Genomic DNA, 22,554 nt, shown 5'->3' with positions numbered 1-22,554 from the left:
ACCTTCTATTAAACCCGTCCTTATTCTAATATCATATTTGATGAAGAGAACTAAATGTGACCTAATATTTTTCATCCTGCTGTTACGTCAACTTACTGAGTTCCATAATGGTTATATATTCTGAATAAATGTAAGAAACATGAAGGTTACACTTAGATATGTAGGAAACTGGACACAAGTTGGGTAATATATAACACCATTTCAACCTAGAAATTATTTATCTTTCAGCTAAATAAAGTTTTCTCAAAAATAAGCTACATTTCTAGAATTACAAACATCTAGAACGAAGAACTGTAACTTCATAAAAAGGTAAACTTTTATAAAACTGGATAACCCTTCTCTGTAATATGAAGTTTTTGTTACCCCAGTGCGCATTATAGTCTAGTAATAAGCCCAATGTTGTTTGCTTACCAACATCCATTCGTCATTTCTGAGCGGAGGGCGTTTGTCAGTGGCAAAAGTGAAAAGTTCAACAAACAGTGAAACCTCCAAATTGACGGAACAGAATGACAATTAGTTTTACCCCAGTTCCCGATGGAAGGAGTTGAACCTCTGTAAATTATTGTTCCCAAAGGTATAACTTCATACAACATACTGAATCTAGAAACCCGTGGTTTCGTTCTGTAACTCTCTTATCCTCCCCATTCTCACACTCACTCTCTCGCTCTCTCCCCCTTCAACTTCCTACGTCACATGTAGATCCAATTTGCTGGAAACCCGCAACATCGTCCACTTCCCTCCCCGAATTTAATTGAAATCAATGGAGGAAGTAGTTCTGTTGCCACTCTCCCGAACTTGTTTAGTTTTCAGAATACTCAGTGAATATTTATCGTAGAAGCAGGCAAGCCGTCCAACTAATTTCCAGCACATTTTCAGTGACAATTTCGAAAATGGCTTCTCATTCAAACGCTCCTATGTGTAAAATACGATTTGGAGAAAGTTTGCATCCAGCACTTAGAAAATAGGACAATGAAGGAAACCGCAAAATAACGAGCTACATAATTTGTCATGCAAAATGAGATAGGAGGGGCATGTAGCATGAATAAGCAAAATTTGAAAAGCATGTAACAATTCGTTCGGAAAATCGAATGGAGATCATACATAGGAGGATAATATTAAAATGAATCTTAAGGAAACAGGTTGTGAGGTGTGGACTATTTCACGTTTAACAGGATAGAGACAAACAGAAATATATTGTACACACGATAACCAACATTAAAATTCCATAAAAGGAGAAAATATATTGACTAGCTAAACGACTGTTAGCTTCTTAAGTACAAATCCACGCGGTGGGCTTTTCGAAATATGAGACCTTCGGTATGGAACATTTTAAAAGTTTTCTGAATGCGATAAGAGGAACAAACAAGTTTTGCAAGTGAAACTTACGTCAAATATAAGCTCTTACAGGCGCAAATTTAAAATAACACGAACCCCCATAGAAATATGTGTACATTTAAATGAAATTTATATTTTAGCACGGTAATTTGTCATTTCTGAATAAGCGTTGTTAAATACAATGGAATTTGAGCATAAGTTGACAAAAATAGTAAAAGGGTAATTTTCTTGACTGCCGGGTTCAACAGAAAAACTGTTCTTGGCCCGAAGAAAGAAACAAGTTTGTCTACCCAGATTAAACAACGCTGAATTCGCAGCTATTTGTTTCTGTGGAGGGCATGTGACGTTCAGCACATCGCATTGAGTATAGCGAAGTGGAAGGTAGGATCATCGTAAAAAGTTTTCGCAATCAACGCTACAAACAAACCTGATATCCATTACCGAATGTGAAGGAAAATAAATCTAAATCGAACGACAACAAATAGGCATGGGAACGGGATGTGTCAGGAGATTTGAATTTTCTCACTAAAAGAAATATCTTGTAGCGAAAGTCAGATCCGTGGCAACTCTCAAATCACGCCATCAATACAAAGAACGGACGAATGAGCAGAGAACGTGATACGCAATAACAGAAGCTCACAACCCTTCCAGCTACGGAACTCAGTTGCCTTTAGCTTAAACTCCGGGATCCCACCGCATGCCTTCCCACAGTCTACAGGAACGGAGACGGGAATCCTTTCCGCAAAGTTTAATTTATCTTCAATATATATTAAATTAAATTAAATTAACCGTGAAATTAAAAACAGTCTGTTATATGCAGCAATCTACGGTCCACCAATGCATACAACTACATATGAGTTAATCTGGTATTAGTAACGTACAAAAAGACACAGAAAAAAACTGATGTAAAGCGCGTATTTTAGTATAGGAAAAGAAATAATTTGAGAAAATTATGAACATAATATAACGTTTCTAATTCTAACTATGCAGATTATATATACATTTTTGCAACGTTTACAAATTTTACTCGAATATGAAACATATTATACAGTGTAAAACCCCGACTCTATATATAGAAACCGAGGTAGAATCCTAAACCTCGGTTTTAAACTCAATATTAACAAAGCTAAACGCCCGATAAAATTTTATAAATTATTCTAGAAGTTAGGTATAACCGATGACGCAGGTCTGCCGACATATGAAACATAATAAAACCAAAATAAAATATCTAAATAGGAAGGTTATACGTGTGGCAAATTAACGTCAGCATTACAGAATTGTGTATAACGAGTAAAATCATCATAGCAAGTGGATTAAAACGCTCAAACAAACTATAATGAACGAAACTTCGTTTAGCAAAATTCATTGGTTTCTTACTGCATAAGAAATAACTCTTCTTTACGCTATGACCCGATTTCTATTCCCTTGTTGTTGCTAGTCGTCGTACACACTGCTGGCCTCTTAATATGTATGTTCGTACGCCCCATTCTCCCTTAAAATTGGGTTTCTCAGTCGCTTCATCCAATTTGAGGCGCTCATCCAATCCTCCTCCACTTTGTTGATACGACTAGCGTCTTCAAGTGTCCTAATAAACTTTAAGATTGTAATTCTGCTCTTGAGACAAAGGGATAGAGGTCCAATCTTACACCAAGGACTTCAAGAATGCAATTCAAATTATCAGTAAAGCTGCAGATCTCTCTTTGCCATTGTCAGAAGAAGAAACACGAAATGAGCCGAAAAAGATAGACAATATGAGATTCCGCATTTTCACGGCAGTGATAATTTTCATCGTGGTCTTCAGGGTTGTAACACCGCACAGACTCACAGACTCGTACATGGTTAAAAATATTTCGGTGAATCTTACTGACTCCATCTTCAGAGTACGCCACTACTAAAATATGTAACGGGCTGTCTCGCGTTATGAGACAGCCTTAGGAAATACACTTTTACTAACAGTCAGCGCCCTAAATCGAGATTCTGAATCAGAATTTGTTCCTACTGCTAATGCTTTCTACAGTCGTTGATGGGTGTTTCGTAGTTAACAGTTTAATTTCAGTCCACGGACACAAGTTAACGCATTACAAACTGTACATCCGATAACAAACAAACATTTTTCCACATTATAGAAATGCCCCTGAGCGTCTAATAAAACGAAGAACTTCAGTTAGGATAGTCGGATTCGAAGCCGAGCTTCGAATCCAGGACCTCCCGAATATAAACCACTCGACAGCGACGTTCGATACACACATAGCGCTGGAAGGTCAGAGCTCTGATAACAAACTTACTCTCTCCGTACCTTGAGGTTTGAATTGCGTATTGCGTGTGAGAAAATGTTGCCCACCTTCGGGTAAGGACAACTCCTGTAGATCACTGGGATTTGACCACCCAATTCTAGATAAATTGCTATCCTACGTTTCAATCAGAACTGTGTGAATAAGTAACTTTAAGTGAGAGAAATATTTGGGGAAGCTTCCGTTCTTTCAATGTAATAAAATTTCTACGAGTTGCTCGCCGCAGGAATAGAACGCAGATATTATCGGGTGAACTTTTTCTCCGTTTCATGGAACTGCTGAGCCTTCACTTAACGGTATTGACAACTGGTTATAGGATTACTCCTGCTGTATGTTCTATGGTTGGCCCTAACTCGTACTCCAGTCCTGTCTGCGAATCAAATTCTGCATTCACATTTCAACTCTTGGGCCATAAACCGTCATCCGCATGGTGCACTGGGATTGGGGCAAAGATCTTCGTGAGTCCGTGGCCCGGCAGATTTATACGTTCCCAAAGAAGTCAATAGTTTTTATAAAAGACGAAAAGAACTGAGAAAAATTTAGCCCTGGGATGCAAGCCTGACTGTCACAGGAGAAATCAGACCGCGAAAAGTTCTATTCTAACAAGCAGGAAGGCAAAAGAGACACACGTGTGTGTGTATATATATATATATATAACAGGAGAAATAATTAGGAAGGAGACGTTGTGTAGCTGAGGAAGCTTGATAAATTGATATTACAAAGTTGCTAAATATATCCTTTTCCTAACAATCTTCAGTTCGTACTTCCTATAACGGATACAGAACACGATTAAGGGACAATTATTTAATATAATCTCTGTACATCAACTTCGTTTTTACTTAGTTTTACTGGAATAATTGATTATGCTACTTTCCCGTATCTAATTACATTTAAATCAACATAAAACCACATATTTACATTGTAAATGTACGTGGACTTGCGTGAACAAATACTATTGAAGTCAACCTCATGATACCCGCATGACAGTCGAAAAACGTCGTTCTTGACGTGACGCCAGCGACAGTTTGCTGTGATTTGTCTACTCAAAATACAATAGCCAATGTCCGTCAAGCATTATTTGACAAATTCGCTGTCCGTGCTACGAGAAAAAAATTTAAATGAAGTTATGACGGTGGCGACTCTGGTACCAAGAAATACAAGATATGTTATGGTGGTGCCTATGGTGGGGTCTGACTGAGACTGCATTTGGAAGGAGACTAAGAGTCTGGTGTCAGACGGTCGACATCGTCAATAAAATCTTCTCGGGAAATCAGCCGCGTTAACTAGTTACCGTAGTAAACCGACGTTTCGGGAACCAACTCTGTCCCCATCATCAGGGTTTTGATGTGACTGGATACCTCGGAAGTCTCAAATCCGGTCGACATTGTGTTGTTACGTTTGGCAAAAACCTACCTTTTGTGGCCGTGAGGATGTTCTCACTTTTAATTTAGATTATAAAGAGATATAAATACTATATTTTCAATGCGATTTACAAAGATAGTGCTGCAATGCATTGTATTACTGTTAAACACAAAAAAGTTTAATTCCCGTAAAAGTTGGCGGGTCATACGCTATTGGTTGTAACACAGCATGGCGATGAAACGGACAAGTAAAAGGTGACGAAATATTGAACAAAAAATTGTGAGATTAATATTTTTATTTGTGAACGGTCTGGATTCAAAAAAGGCGTTTCAATTTATCTTAGCATCATAAATTAACTACACGTAACTGATTTCATATTCTAATCTTAAGAATTTAGCGCAATAAATTCATTGTCATGACCAAACAATCTGTTTATAATATATATTATATATAATTTGGCATTTAATATGCATACATAAACATATATCACATGCCGTTTTTGTACATTTGCAGTAAAGCCGAACTAGACATTGTCAGCGCCTCTGTACAATCCATGTGATTTATATCCAGTGAAAACCAATTCAGGCACATACTAATCTCCACAGCACACAACATGCCAAGCCAGAATATTGGATTCCACTACAGGAAGCTCACCTGTCATCGGATGACTTTCATTCCTGGCGTGTCATAGACATTTGCATTTTACGGCAAGGAATTTTGTATTTATCGCTTAAGTAACGGTTTTCTAAGCAAGCATATTGACGACTGAAGAAGTTTAAAGAAATAAAATCAGTAATTTAACACCATCGTCAATAACGTTTAGAGATAAATAACCTGCAACAGCGGTACGAATGTATTTGCTTTTCCAATTGAGCATAATTTATGTCATTAATGCATTTTTCTATGACAATTTTCTTCCACATTTTAGGATTCGCTCGATTTTCAGAAGCATCGGTGTTTATGGGTTATTTCATAAATTTGGTTTGATGGGTTTAATTTTTACTTTCTTTATTATTTTTAATTCTTCGTGTTTATTTCCATAATTTTATATGTAATATTTTATTAATTCATATTTAGACATTATGCGGCCAATACCTGGTACATGACGGGACTAGTAAAAGAATCCATATTAAAATATGCACCAATATTTACGACAAAATATAGCAGTCTTCTGGGTTGTTGCGCCGCGTGGTCTGGTAGAAGATTACGGACGTTTTAGGATAACTTGCAGCCTCTATGATCAGGGTGACGTGTAAGTTTCTCTGAAATATTCCGGTATCCACCACAGAGCATGGTGCAACATCCCAGCCGTCTTGAAACAATATCGATTTCTGTTTAGGCGAAAATATTTATTGTTCAAAGCGATAAAAACATAATATCAAGTATCCACATAACTGGAGCGACTCTACGTGGAATGTTGTCTACAGAATGCCAAAGCGAGGGCGTGCATTGTCTACAATAGTGGTATTCAACCTGGGGTACGCCTACCCCCGGGGGTACGCGAAGACATCTTTGGGGGTACGTGAAATTTAAAAAAATATATATATTATTTTATGATAATCACTTAATAATCAGTAATGTAATTTATTTAATTTATTTTAGATGCAGATTATTTAACTTGAATTATACACCAACAACTTTGGGGGAACAAAGTTGAAGAGAAATTATATCTGGGGGTACGCGAACAAAAAAGGTTGAATACCACTGGTCTACAAGATCTGAAGATCTTTCAAAGGACCGCCTTGTACTTGGATAAAGCCAGTAAGACGTTAGGAAGAGGAGTATCAAGGTCTAAGCGCCTGTATAAATCTAAATGATGAGATCTGCGCAAAAGGCTAGATCCTCTGGCTTTACCCAGTGTATAAAGAACGAAATTTATTTCAAGATCCTATCTCTGATTGGTGCAATTTACTATTCGGCTTCAGTTATATCCGAGTCCGTTTTATTGCCGTTAGAACTCTGGGCCAGTAAAATAGCCTAATAAACCAAACAAGAGAGGTACGGATTCCGCTTTAGGGAATAAAACATGTACTTAACGCTTTCAAGCAGAGAACTTAGAAACGATAATTCTCGGCACATGCAGTTGCCTTCATCTGAAATGTAAAAACAATCTAACATCTTCTGTTCATTATTTTACAGTTCTATTTATTTGTACTGTAGAAGACAGGTATGCTGTTTCATGTTAAAATTAGTTTCTTTTTCCTATGTGCAATTATACATTTGTTACATGCATATTTTCCACAACATACAAGCGTATAATCAGTTACAACTTTCTTGGTATAGTGGCCAAGTTAAGTGCTGGAGGACCGGGATGTGAATCTCCGGTTAGGTAGATTCTTTTTCTTCTCCATAAATTTCAGGTGTAAGTTTATCACTACAACTGTAATTGAAGGTAATTAACTCTGTTACACCGCTCCATTCAAGAGTCCTAACGTAGTGTGGTAGTCCACGTTCATTATTATGTAGCCAACTGACTGTGTTTAACATTTATCAATTATTTATATATAACTGTTTTTATTACTGGTATAAGACAGAAACTGGTCTCAGAAATGCACAATACAGAATGAGAATAACTTGAAATTTTAAGATATGAGCTATTATTTCAGCTGTGTCGGAAGACTGTGCCGTGAATTAAGTGATACGTAGGAAAATAGTTTTCACAAGATTCGATCCATGTAATCACAGATATACAATTAGGATATTTGGTAAGGTGTTATGCAAGTATAACTGGATTTAATAATAGATATTTAGTGCAGATTTCTTTACTAGATGCAGACGTAAATTACCAAACTCGGAAAGAACAACCCTTTCCTCTGACAATTTGAATCAGCTTCTTGGAAGTGAATATATGATGTTCTTAAAATGTTCTGAGATACTCTGAAGAAAATTCTATAACAACAATTTCAAAATGACGGCACGTGTTCGTTGAAAATGTAATTGGTACCTACAATAGTTTCGTGTGTACGTAAAATGAACTTATTTCTTCTGGGTAAATTTCAGTTCACTTTGTTTAGTCTTGCCTGAGATATAATGTCTGAGAATACAAAACAATATTTGTTTACTCTAACCTGTGTTTGGTAAATGAAAGTATTTCGAGAAGCAATAAAATTCTCGTAAGTACGACCCTTTTTTTGTGCTGAAATGTTAACTCTTTCTAGTGGTAAAATTCCACCGAAGACCTTCTTGTGTCAAACCGTAACTGACGAGAGTCCCAGATCCATAGCAACTGTATAATTGGGTTACTAGGTGGTCTATCTGTATGTCTGGCTGCACACAGTGGGCTTCATGGTACGTTATGTCTTGAAATTCTGTAGATATATGTTACGAACGGAATTCCACAAGCAAATTGTGTGCTTAAGAACAGTTCATGATCCATGAAGGATCGTTTTGCTTCGGCCGACATCCATCTGATATGCTAGCATCACAGGACTTGGCCTTGCATCTTGTCAACACGTTCGGATGTTACGACGCGCGGTTCTAACCCATATCTGCCCTACATTATGAAACTTCACTTCCCATTCAAATTTCCTCATTTAAATTTGATCTTTACGCTTGTAGTTTCAAAAAATGACTATCTTATAATTAGGTTAAGCATAATTTCTAATTTTACTTGTGTATTCAGTAACTTAGAAAGACTTTATAGATTATGCGTCTTGATTTATTTTACTGCAACATTAAAACTCCAATTAATCGTGATTAATATTATTTTAAAAACTGAGGCATAATTTAATGTTTCATGAGGATAAGTGCCTCATGTTTCGCGCAATGGATCCCTTTCGACAAATATAATAATAACTGTGGAAATCAAAAGTCAACTCAAGTTTATAAACTCAATTAAGCCTGAGTCTAAATTAAATTAAGACGAAACTTCTCCTCTGGAATCCAATTTCAGTGATTAATTATTATTTCTGTTGTTCCCTTCTTCCTTATATAGTATAAATGTGGATTATGCAGAGCTGTATTATTATACACAATTATATCCCACTGTCCTCATACCTTTAGGAAATTATAAATCTGTTATCATGCAATCACAATGGCTTTTTATACAAATAACTGACACAAAATAAGAAACTAATGTATGTAATAAACTGGCTAAAATTGAAATAAGCTGTGGACGAAAGAGAATGTTCAAAGGGAAAGCCGACAGATTCTTCTAACCCAGAAGAATTTAAGCGGAAGTGATTTGATTTGATTTCAGTCTCTGCTGCTCATTTCCGCGTGACAGACTTGACAAGATAAAGCTGATTTCCATCCAATTTCCGAAAATACTACAACATATTTTGAGAAAGAATATTTCGTTTTCCCTTCTTTATCCTCAGTTCCTTACTGCACATTCCTTCACAAGCAAAAAATGACACATAAAAAAGCGAAAAGTTGTCCCTGTGCTTCATTAACCACCATGCCAGGAAAACATATGGCGGAGTGGAGGTAAATCTTTAAGTATCCCTAACATTTGCATTACAAGGCATACCTGCGGAGAAAGATCACTTGAATGTAGACAGTGTGACCACGGAAGACGATGTGTAGGTGATGGAAAAAAGAGACCTAATCACTATTCTACTGGGGACAGAACCCAGGTCATTTAATCCACAGCAAGCAACTATAGCTTATTGACTGATCAATACCAGCTCAAAGTAATTATACGTTTCGGATCAAAATCTCTTCGTGTGTCGAACTAGACTACTAACTTTCTTCCAACAAACCGTGTTACAGTTCGAGCACAGTATGACAAGAAGCCTAAAGACACGGAACGTTAAGTAATCTGTGAAATTAACAGGGAACATTGTAGGAGTCGTCATCTAGGTGTCTCCTGGCGGCACCAGTAGTTAAGCCAACAACCAATTTATGACAAAATATTTTCGTCGACGATTGCGAAATATATAGCGCATTGTACTTAACTCTTAGCTCAGAATCTTTTTCCGAAAGCTAAGTCAAGAAATTCCGCAATTTGTATGGAACATAAACGTTCATTTTCGTGTACACAAAAAGTTCCACTAGTTCGTATCTTCAGCCAGTCAAATCTTAACAAATCCGTCACACAATATAAATTATGAAAATGTTAATTATGTTTAAAATATTAGTAGAAATATCATGAAACGAAGTGCAATCAATTGCATTTTTATACGGCTATTTTTTTTATTTTATTTTTTTAGAAATGTTCACTTTCCTTTATTAAATTCTCAAGTATTATAACGAGCATAATTTGCGTGTTACAACCCCATTAATTTTATCAACTGCTTTTGTTCTACATTTTATGGAGTACAGAACATGTAATGTTACCGAGGAAACCCGTATAAACACAATTTGTACGGGCGCTTTTTAATTAGAAAAAAGAAAAGAAAAGGACTCTTATTATGCGCTATCTAACCTGTACTTAGAACATGTGCACGTATGACGTTGCATGGTCAAAGTAGCTCGCCTGTATATAGCATTAGGCTTTCTGGAAAATTGGAATTTAATTGAATAAAAGAAACGCGCATAGTAGAGGTTGCAGCGCGCAGTATGCAGCTAAATACTTGGGCTTTGCAGTCTCTGAATAGCATCCAATAACTGTTAATGTGGCATTAGGCAATAGTGATGTAAATTACAACAGTAGAAGCGTCAGAACACCAACGAACCTCATTGTGCAGTGATAATGCAACATCATAACTAAAGCGAGGACAAATGCGTATACTGAATTGTTTCTTAAAGAGAGCATTTTCACGATTTTTACATAAATATTAGGACACTAAATATAATTAAAGTTACCACGTTTCTTTTTTAAACTTGGAATTCAACACCGGGTTTTATATTTAAAATAAAACATAAAATTACAATCGTTTATTTTTCTTGCATGATAAAACAACTGCAAAGTGCCACACAAAAAAAGTTTAAAATCAGTTTCACTAGCAGAGTATTCGGACCTTGTATTTCTTTTAGTTTCTTCTTTCCTTCGCATTAAGACACCCACAAAATATACGATCTGCATAACGGTCAGTCAAGTACCAGTGGTCTAACCCTTTTCTTGCTACTCACGACATATCTCGCTTTAAAGCACCTACCTTTACACAACTGATGCATTTGATGTTTGAGATCAGCTATCTGTAAATCGTTAATAACTATTCATGGCTCTTAAATCATATAAATTACTGATTTCTCACGAAAAAGTTATTACTAGACGATTCTGTAATAACATCATAGAAATATGACTTATGGGTTCCAGCGCCTACACGTTTACCAACGTTTCAGAGGTCCTTGCTTACTCATCGTCCTGATGATGAAGGTAGCAAAGACCTCTGAAACCTTGATGAACGTCTACTAGACTACACGGCGCTACAATCCAGAAGACAGCCATCTTCAGACTGACCACCGTGAAAACCTGAGATCCTACTAGGGTTAAAATAATCTAAAAATGTTGTTTATGGTACATATCAGTTACAAGGAACTTACACGTAAAAACGAATTTCTTTGCCTAACTTCTTCATAGACTTCTTTTATTCTTGTCAGTGACAACTTTGTGTTCTTTAGAAAACTACGAGACTGTTGCTTGAAGTTTATAAGGCTTATAAAATACTCCCCCACTTCCTACAACTGTACTTCCTTCTCTCTCTAACCGAATTTCATATCCAGAACCCAGAATTCGCTTTGTGCTGTTTGTTATCGTGAGGAAATAAAATAGGCCTACTGCTACAGAAGGAAAATACAAAAAATTCCCTTGTCCAATTTCACAAAAAAATTGCACGGCCCCTGATAATTGAATCATGTCCGTTCCAAAACCTAATCATGAGAACAGGTCAGCACTTTCCAACACGTGACATGACCTCCAGGCTATGGCACAGTCCATTTCAGCTAAATGCATTGAAAACCTTGCAACGAAAATTTACAAACAATGGTCATCAGTTCGTTAGTGGGTCGCGTGACCCTCATTGCGATCAGTGTGTGAGCTGCAAACCTAGGGCCCGGGATGTTATATTAATCTACTACACCCCAACCATGATTCTTTCTTTCGGCCTGTCCAGCTCCGGACTTATGTGCAATTTACTATCTGAATATCAGTTCAAAATTTGCCAGTGTCTTTTTCACCATGTCTCAAATTCGGGTTTCTGGCAGAACGTGATTGAGGAATAGATACACTGTGTAGGATTTGAGGTTTTCACAGCGACGAGTCTGAAGATTGCTGTCTTCTGAAACGTTGGTGGACATCTACCAGACTGCACGGCGCAACAACCCAGAAGACAGCAACCTTCAACAGATGCACGACGGAAATATAGTTCACGTGTTCATGAAACTTCCCTAAAATTTAAAAGTGAAAACGTATTATTTATAAAATAGTCTATACTTTCTATATTGTAAAATATTTTGTTGAATTGTCAGCTTCTCCCATGACAATGTTCATATGATTCGAAGCTTACGGAAACCTCCCCGGTTAGCTGGTGGACAAGGTAATAAACCCTCGGGCTCCATAAAAGGTGGTGTACTTCTTAACTATCCCCGCGAATATCAGCTTCTCAATGATTCAGTTATTTGCATGCTTTACCGTATCAGCAATACCTTCTTACAATGTTAAATATGGTATTATTTTTAGTCTGGTAATTCTCAGGGTTCCTGTAAACTCCTTCGGGTAATGCCTGGACCATATTTCCGCGGGAAACGATTTCCTTTTGTGCTTTCACTCATCAGATAGAAGTTACTGTTCAATGGTGCGTTTTACGAATCGAGTTCTTCGCTCCCGCGGGATTAGCTCTGATACACTTTCATTAGAACCTTTGTGGTCCCTATAGCCGGTGTTACGTAATGGCGAAGAGAAATATTATGCCCCGACAAGGAACGCATTCCTGGACGTACATCTCTTCTCAGGCGTACGTGTTAATATAGGTGTAACAAAACCTAAAATGCTGTGGATGTGGTGTCTTTACCCGACAAATCGAAAGAAAAAATTAGTCAAAATTAGGGCCCTATTCAAAAAAATTACAACTCTGAAATAAAACCGCGAAAAACAAATCTGAATTTTACTCCAGTATTAAGTGTTTCGTTACCATATCCGCAGCTTTGTCCATGTTAGTCTTTCTGGACTTTGGTAATTATGACTCACCGAAATAAATAAACAATACACGCAAAATCTGTAGTATCTAAGTCATCCAATATGTCTTTTACAATTTAGTTTATAATTTGCAAGTTCCTTAGATATTCTGTAACTTTAATTCTTGTCACGTGGTCGGGAAATTTATGGAGCTCAGGAGAGGTCTAACATGAACACTTCGTTCATTTGTGGAGAAAACTGTTTGCTGTTACGAAGATGACAAGTAACGGAGAAGAGAAGGGCAAAAAGATGATTAAAGGAAGCAAAGAAAACTTGTAGCCTACTGGAAAAACAGAAAATAAAAGAATGAAGATGCCTAGATTACAACGGGCTCAAAAAAAACTTATCTCGTCACACACAGAGGTCTAAAGAGAGGAGCGACTATCATAGATCATTCATGACGTTTACCATGTATGAAAATGTTTACTCTTCGGAAAGACGTACTGCACTCCTTAAACGCGGTACAGGCTCCAGGCTGTTACAATTGTTGTTGTTAAATCATCATCTTCATTTTGTGGTTAAGAAATTTTATAGGTCCATGACATTCAGAACTGAACATCCATCAAGAATTCCTTTCATCTGAAGCACACGTTCTACGCAAACAGGTAACTCTCGTTATACGCGGGGTTGCGTTCATGCTAATCGCCGCTCATACCGAAAACTTATAAAACGGGGGACGCGAATTTTCTAAGTGATACACCGTATAAACATTATACTTTTAGTCCTCGGAGCCAAAATGGTGGAGCGAGTCGGTGAAACTGCTCGAGCAAGCCAACGGGCCTGCGCGATTGTTTCTACCGTGGCCGCGAATAGTATAATGATGCTCAGGATATTGAAATAAAACCGTGGGTGTACGAAAACGAAAATATCGAAAGCGCGTTTCACAAATCGTCTCTAATCGAATTTTAAGTTGGAACAGCTGGCTATCCTGCTTCGTATTCTGGAGATCCTGTTCGAATCTCAGTCAGAAGATTGGGAACAGAATAATAATAAAAAGAATACAACTGTAAGTATGTGTCAGTTTTAGCATTAGAACGGCGTAGAACATTAGCATATACTAACAGAGAATTATCTGACAAAATCCCATGCAGAAATCTCTTTCGTAAGAAATTTTTTATCGCAAATTTACAGTCGGATCCAGCAGATGTAATGGACGCTCGCGCAAGAAATTGCTGCAGTTGGTAGAAATGCAATGGTTCCCCAGTCGTTTACGCTTCATTTCCCCATCCCTTGCAGAGAACTCAGTGGCTGCATCAGTTCAACCTGACACAGAATTGAGTAGATGGTTTCCTGCTGAGACACGGGTAAGGCAGAACAGCTATCAATCTTTACCCCAACGTCATCCCAGCAAGCAAGATTACTTTGTGTGCCATTAACGCGATGGTATATAAATGGTACCGCATTAATAACAGACGCTGTGAGAGAGCTCCAATCACAAAATATTATAACTGAATACATAATTGAAATATAAAATGAATTGTAAAATCTGTAACTAGTAGTCACTTGATGTGAAGCTTTCAAGGCGGCTTTTAAGCAGAGGTTTAAATTTTGCACAAACACTTAGCATAAGATCCTGATTAAAAGGCAATATCAGTGGCGTGGAAAGGGCTACCCAACATCTACCAGCAGCAACAGCAGAGGAGGTGCTCCAGGAACTAGTTATATTTTAAGGCACGCCAAACCTAATCCTTGTCCGTGCTATGTGCCCAGTCCACCTACGTCACCTAAATCTCATTATCGTAACTGCATCATTGTACAATATGCTAAACTACTCAATTATTTCGTCATCTGTATTAAATTTTCTGATGACTGCTACGTTTCCAAACGCATACAATATGTGACATTCCCGTTTCAGATCAAAACTTCATTAACAGATCACGCAATTTCGTTTAATGAATGGATTAAGTTTTTGTTCCGTATACAACAAGCAACAAGCTGTCTGCTGTTAATGGTTCCTCCTGCTAACTTCAGCGTCCTAGGAGTAAATGTAGGAAGTCCGGATTGCTGAAACCCAACGACAGGGACAGTTTACACAGTGTCCTAGTCTTTGTACCGTAATTAAACCAGAAGATTGATCAGCACTGCCTTACCTCAAGCAACATTTCCGATTCTAGGGTTGTAAGGCAAGCATTTAGCGAAGAGAAACAGTGTTCTTATGCCATGAGAGTAATTCCTTAAACCTCTGTATAAAGCTTTGACGCATCTGCATCTTGTGTTTCAACACCAAAATTTAATTAATAAAAACTGTAGGATTTATCATTATTATTAACTGGTGTTTTATAGACTAAAGATTGCCGTCTTCTGGGTTGTTCACCCTGATAATGGAAGCAGCAAGGACCTCTGAAACGTCGGTAAACATCTACCAGACTACACGGCGCAACAACCCAGAAGACGGCAATCTTCAGACTCGCCGTTGTGAAAACCTCAAATCCTAAATCCTACTTTTACAGACTACATTGTGACAATGTTGTCGAACTTCAGACTCCATACTTTAACGAGGAAAAATTTTCACGCAAACCGAATAGTAAAATCACACCTTGCATTTCATCTGTGATGTCTCAGTACAGCTGCACGCTACGTAACACTGTCGGAGAAGTTGCCGCACTAACAAGGGGTCACACATTTATTCAGAGAATTTTAATGTAGACTAGATTAATGTGGCTGAAGAGACAAAATCTAATGGCGGAATTTTGTGAATACGGAAATGAAACGTCACATCGGAAAAAAAAATTGGCTGGGCAAACAAGCACTTGTTAAGAATGTCTTTGCTCCATGAAACTTGTAGATTGCGGATGCGACCAAGTAAGCTCCACGAACATACACGCACACAGACACACAGACACACACACATGTACACTCAGATGAATCAAGGCTACAGGATGGATAATATTATTTATGGTTCACGCATCTATGAGAAAGACACAGAAAGCATAGAGTAGGGGGCGGTTTTACGAGATTTACAAATCCCAGGCCACCAAGTGCTAAAAATTTGTCAAACCATGATTTATTTAATATCACTGTCCAAAATTAAATCGCACTAAAATAATATTGATTTAAAACCATTTTGTATCTGAAATGTACTGCATAGTTCAGTTATTAAACAATGACGGACTATGCGCTGAAAACCAATAACACAATTCAAATTCCTCTTGTTAATAAACGGAGAGAAATATCAAAACGTTTGTTGGAAAAATTTATAGTACATTTCATATAATTTGTCATGGTTTGCATCCATGACTTTTCACATATTAGTATTTCAATAATTTATTATTATATTATTAAATAATTCTCAAATTAAAACAGTATAATAAATACTAAAATAATAATGTTCTGAATAATGCTATAAATAAGGTAAAGTATTATATATCTCTGTCTGCACATATATCTAATAAAAGCCAGTATATACCATTCACACACAGAAGAAGGCAATGGCAAACCACTTCTGGATCATCTGCCAAGAACGTATATGAACAGGTCCCAGTCCGAGAAAAGGATGGAAGGATCCTGTTCATATGGACCTGTCGTCAGACAGAACACTAAATAATAATAATAATAATAATAATAATAATAATATACCAATTATAACACACATCACTTACGAGATTTGGAAATACGCCGAAGAATTGGCGTCTAGGGCGTCATTTGCAGCCTACTGCCTTCGTCGTAACAATAAATGAACTGCTTCGCGGTTCTGCCACTGCCTAACGAACCTGAACAAGCCAGAGTTTCGGTGGTATTAATTGCTAGGAATCACCTTATTCGGGAGTGATGCTAAGAAACGTCGCTATTAGAAGACAAAGTAATACGTAAAGAATTAAATACATAATCCAATAACGTTTATAAAAATGTCTTCATAAAACACAGTAAGTAATTTAAGTTACTGCAGCGGACTCAATTTTGACCTCAACGCGACGAAATAAAAAGACACGCATAGTCCTATGACTACAAGACGCCGAGGGGGGGGGGGGGAACACATTTAATCTTGGCGCGACATTTGCTGCAAAAAGCGAAACATGAATCATCGTACTAAGTGGGATGCATCTGACCTTGATAAATGAAACATTAGTGTCCACCCAAGTATACACTACAGGCAACTCTTTCCTGTTTAGACACACGGCTTCTCTGTGTAACATTTCCAGAAGTCTAATTTTATAAAGAAAACAGATTTTTGAAACAGATATTCGACTTCTCTTAGCTAATTGCAATATTAATCCAGTCCACACCCTCGTAACATTTCCTTAAGATTAATTGTAATAAAATCCCTCCATCTAAGCCAGCGTTCCTCAAGGAATCTCTTCCCTTCAGGGTTTAGACCACGTCCCATTCTTCCTGATTTGATCGCTTTGATAATGAAGATGGTTGTCTTCTGGTAGAAGTTTACCGACGTTTCAGAGGTTCTTGCAGCCTCCATTTTTCTGGGCGATCATCGACATGATTATGGTGGCAGCAAGGACCTCTGAAACGTCCGTAAACTTCTACCAGTCTATACGGCGCAACAACCCAGAAGACATCCATCTTCAAACTCATCGCCGTGAAAATCTCAAGTCTTACACCTTTATTATGTCTTGCAGAACACAACTTACAAATTTCCTCATTATGTATTACAGTTCTCTCCAGTACCCTACTACGTCTTCCTTCTTAGATCCAAATACTCTCATCACCCTATTCTCAGTATATTTAACCTATGTTCTTCCATAAACAGTTGCGGACAGTCGAAAATAGGCGATCCTCCTACTCGGAGACTGGACCGGGAGAAGGGGCTAAAAACACCTCATTTATAAACAGAATGTTACGTTATGTTTTCATACATTTTGGTATATGACAAATTTTCATCCCATGTGGTGTCGTGCATTAACCATATGAATAACGCGCCTCTCGAAACGAGCCAGAAATCAATACGTCTGTTCTGAGAAGTGTCGGTACACTACACTGGGTACTTCCATTGTCGAGTGGGAGATTACGACATCAAACAGCCAATGAAGTAGAAAGAAATCCCACAGATTAGCAACGTATTTGGGAGGGCAGATTAATTTAGAATCACGTGCTTAACTCCTGAGAAGTTCTCGAGGAGACACGTCTTCCTAATACCATAAATAACAGCGTAGTCACAGAGTACCACTTAACGTTAATCTCAAGATAAATTTGGCCCTTGAAATGCAAATGTAAGTTTTTATTTAGTATCATGTCGTTTGTCTGTCGAACCTCTCCGCTTCCAACTAGAAATCTGTCGATCTGACATAAAATTAACCAACAGCTAACTCAATACCACATATTCCTTGAGAATCTCAGCTAGAGGTACCCTTCGTCTTATGGGACCTGAATATAAATTAATCTTAGGGTCCTAATAACGCACCGTCTATTCTGAGGCAGATCCCATTCCACATCCTAAAATCATAATTTATTCATACATTTAATATTATCCTCCCAAATAAATTCTTATAAAGCCTTTGCTCTCGCATCAAGAAGAGGGAATAACACAATATTACTTTTTGTTATTATATACACCTACTTACAACCGTTCTTCTTAACTTTATCTGCATTTATTTTTCTGTAACACTAGCTGTCCGTTTCTATCTTTTTATCTCATTCTTTCAGCACTTCCTCAATTTCTCTACGTACTGCGTATAACTGGCTGGGAGTTACACTGGCTAACTTACTGGGGTACCCCCCCCCCCCCCACGCCGGAGTTAGGTGGAAAACCTGGTTCCTGGGTGCGAGGGAGTGCGTCGTGGGTCTGTGTGAGGGAGTGAGGGAGGGAAATCGAGTTTTGTTATATTTCCCTTCCTCCTAAGTCTCGGGTAACAGAAATGGTAACAGAGGCAGAAGCATCCTGGATGAACATGCGCATAGCTCACTACCCCCGCCGCGTCCTGCAGACTTCTGGACGACGTCCCTGCACCAGGCTTACCAACATCTCTACTGTCACTCCAGGCCATATCAAAAGTTGAACTTCGTACGTCTCAATAATTCGAATCATTATATTTGTTATTCGGTATTCAGATATTTCCATTTTCTTAGGAGCTATAATTTTATGTTTATCTTAGGTAGGAAATTTATTCTACGATTTTTAGAGTTTTTGTATGTTGCCGGATATTCATAATTATAGTCAATGTTCGCTTCCCTTTGCAAGTTTCAACGTATTGATCACAACCTGCAATGGGATAATAATTTGTTTATTTCTGTCAGACATGACCTTTCTGTAGCCACGACTAAATCCATCGAGCAGATTCGAAAACCCAGAAGTCGCTCAATTCATCAATAAATTCCCTACCAAATACGGAAACCAAAGGTTCATTCTATTTTCACAGGAGCTCACAGAAATCTATTCTGAGCTAGATGAATCCAGCCCACGAGCTCATATTCTATTTTTCAAGATCAATTTTAATATTTATCTCCCAGCAATGCCTCGAGTTCCTAAGTGGCCCCTACTAGTTATGTTTTCAGACCAAACCTCTAAGAATACAGATGATCTTACTCAGAATGAGTAATCTGAAACCTGGTTACATTAAACACTGATTTTCCACTCATAAAATACTGTTTAGTTTTAATACGTTATCATATATAATTCACGTTTCCATAACGAAATTGTCTAGACAGACATTTTCCACATCAAGTTCAGCAAAACAAATTCTCTACAATCATTACTTCTGCTAACGGAATATGTACATATGTGGTAAAAGTGAATAAGCTATGCGAACAGTGACATACCTTCTTAGAATTTTCTTTATTATTTTAAATAGAGTGTACATTAACGTATTTTAGAAACTCCTCAGTGACTATATAAATATTATTTTCCGTTAGAAACACCGAAAATTCTTGTTTTGATTTTACCTTACCAAAAAATGACTATTAACCATTTCTCTACACCGCAGAGACTATAAATTATTACTGCTAATGGTGATTATATTTGACAATATATTTATAAAATATGGAGTTTGTATTATGTTAACAAATATGTTCTTCTGCGTCAATAACACAATAATAAAACCGATATCGTACTCTTCTTGATAGTTTTTAATTTAACGTAAATATAGGTTTAATTAAAGTAACCATAATTTATTTCAGTATAAACCTAACAAATTAAAATGCAGGAACGGAGATATCAGAATAAAAATATGAGAATAGTGGCAAATTTCATTTAATTAAAATTTTCATTAATTCATCTTACATACCAAAACATTGATAGTGACGTGACAAAGTCAATATAACAGAAAAATGTTAAGGTGGAAATGTGTAAAATCATAGCTCATTATCAGGATTGGAGGCACCACAGATCGAAAATTCCAGCATTGCAGAATAGAGTAATTACCCACTACATTTCGTAGATCTAGACACGAGCGGTAAAGCTATGCATCCCGAATAATACCTTAGTGTAAGCCGGGGCGTAATTTTGTTGGCGGAAAGTTGGCAACAAGAGGGGTAGGTAGCTGTGGCAACGGCAGTGTAACTCGGCGCTGGATGAAGCAGAGACCCGGCCATCCGACGATCGTCCGATCAACACGCGATGTAGACGGTATGAACCAGCCGGTCTGGTACAAAACACAGAGTGCGACACGTGGAGGGCAACACAATTGACGCCATTACACAAACACTAACACCTTGTGGCTCCATGATACCCTCCAGCTACACACAATACAACAGCCACAACTATTCAGCATTTGTTTACCAACACACGTCAATGACTAGGTAACCAAATTAGCCAGTAATGCGACGGAGGGACAGATCAAGTCTTGTGCATCACAGATATAAGAACTCAAGAAGAAAATGATACTGTATTCGTAGGATGGACGGCGACCCTTCGAGTGTATCTTACCGTTCGTCTTGTTCAAGACATGGTCGCTTGTGTATTATGGTGTTACTTGCATTGATGGGTTTTATCGTGACGCCATCGCAAGCTAATCCTGATGCCAAACGTTTATACGATGACTTACTTAGTAATTACAATCGATTGATCCGACCAGTGAGCAATAACACAGACACTGTGCTAGTAAAGTTGGGTCTTCGGCTGTCTCAACTCATCGATCTGGTAAGTACACCATTCATACTGTAATTTTAGTACATAAATTATTTCTTTAAAATCATGTCCATAACGTAATAATGATCTAAGTAATACACAATGGTGTAACATAAAAAAACAGCATTAATGTTAACGTCACTCCCACGACGCTGCAAGCTGTATTTTCAAACATGCTTCGCTGTGCCAAGTTTTGTACGCAATATGCTGGTCGTCACTTCCAACGTAGCGCCAGCCAACAAAGATTTTTACTTTTAAATTGCATGTCTCTACTTCATTTTTACATGAAGTCGTTTAATTTTCACGGATTCACAAATAAAGTGATATATATATATTGCATTTAGTCCATGCAGATTCCTTAAAATATTACACTATTAGTAACGCTTGAACTGATTTACATAATGCATTCTTCAACTTATGTTCTGTATTGGAAGAAAAACTGATATATTAATTAACGAAAGTGCTGACGTGATGAAGCAAATTGAGGTTACTTAAGTAACTTGAGTGCTTTAGGAAATTACTATGTTTTTGTGTTACTCGTTAACAGTGGTATATATGCTGCAGATAATCAACAAAGACACGATTATTTATTGGGAACATTACCTTCAAATTAATTATCATCAATACACTAGAATTTAAATTGAGTTACATATGCAAACCCTTACTTATAAATATTATTTATTTATAAATCTACTGACAAACGTCTTTCATTATTTTAGTATTTTCTTATTTATTCACGTATGGAATTACTTACTTCGTAATTTCATTTATTTTATAATTTATATTATCTATTAATATATATTTATTTCACAATTTATCCAAAATTTGCTTACCTTATATTTAGGCCTACTCTAATATTTACATACTAATTTTATACTTCATATAACCGATATTTTTACTTAATATTAATTATTCTTACAAAGCTTATACATTGAAGATGGCTGTCTTCTGGGCTGTTGCGCCGTGAAGTCTGGTAGAAGTTTATCGACGTTTCAAGGTCCTTGCTGCCACTCATTGCCCTGATGATGGAGGCAGCAAGAACCTCAAACGTCGGTAAACTTCTACCAGACTTCACGGCGTAACAACCCAGAAGACAGCCACCTTCCGACTCGCCGTGAAAACCTAACATTACAGATTCATAGAGACTTGACGTTTAGTATTGATTCTAAGCCTGTTTTTGTTGGCATTGGTGAATTTATGGGCGAGAATTGGGATGAAGGGTGGATGAATTTTTAGCTGGTTTGTGTTATCACTGAGCTTTATGCTTCCGGTTCATTCATCTCTATTCCTCTTTCTGCCGGATCTCCGTTCGTTTCCCTCAGATCGATCGAACTGTGGGTGTGCATTCAGGGCTGCTCATGCGGTTTGTGTAGCCACTGACAGCGTCTTTTCCCGTAGAGATAAAATTCCCTTTCCTGTAATGCTGAACAGCTCATTGTTACCGACTTCAGTATAAACTTTGATTCTTCTTCTTCTCAACCCTTCCTAGAGTA

At 37.4% G+C, this 22,554-nt stretch overlaps 2 protein-coding genes across 5 annotated transcripts in view; one reads left to right on the top strand and one right to left on the bottom strand.

Annotated features, from left to right (window-relative positions):
* nAChRalpha1 (nicotinic acetylcholine receptor alpha1) overlaps positions 1–22,554 on the bottom strand; it is a 229,371-nt gene that overhangs the window by 145,955 nt on the left and 60,862 nt on the right. The window lies entirely within an intron of this gene.
* The window catches only part of nAChRalpha2 (nicotinic acetylcholine receptor alpha2), a 45,704-nt gene continuing 43,616 nt past the window's right edge, over positions 20,467–22,554 (top strand). Inside the window, exon 1 of the mRNA XM_022079210.2 lies at positions 20,467–21,073. Coding sequence (XP_021934902.1) covers positions 20,831–21,073 — 243 coding nt within the window. The 5' untranslated portion in view covers positions 20,467–20,830. The remainder of the gene's footprint in view (positions 21,074–22,554) is intronic.

This window comes from Zootermopsis nevadensis, unplaced genomic scaffold (genome assembly GCF_977971745.1).
Source record: "Zootermopsis nevadensis isolate Lab colony 2312 unplaced genomic scaffold, Znev_1.0 Znev_ptg000061l, whole genome shotgun sequence".
Classification (NCBI taxonomy): domain Eukaryota; kingdom Metazoa; phylum Arthropoda; class Insecta; order Blattodea; family Termopsidae; genus Zootermopsis; species Zootermopsis nevadensis.
Note: the sequence above shows the minus strand (reverse complement) of the source record. Positions and strands in the feature narration are given on the sequence as shown.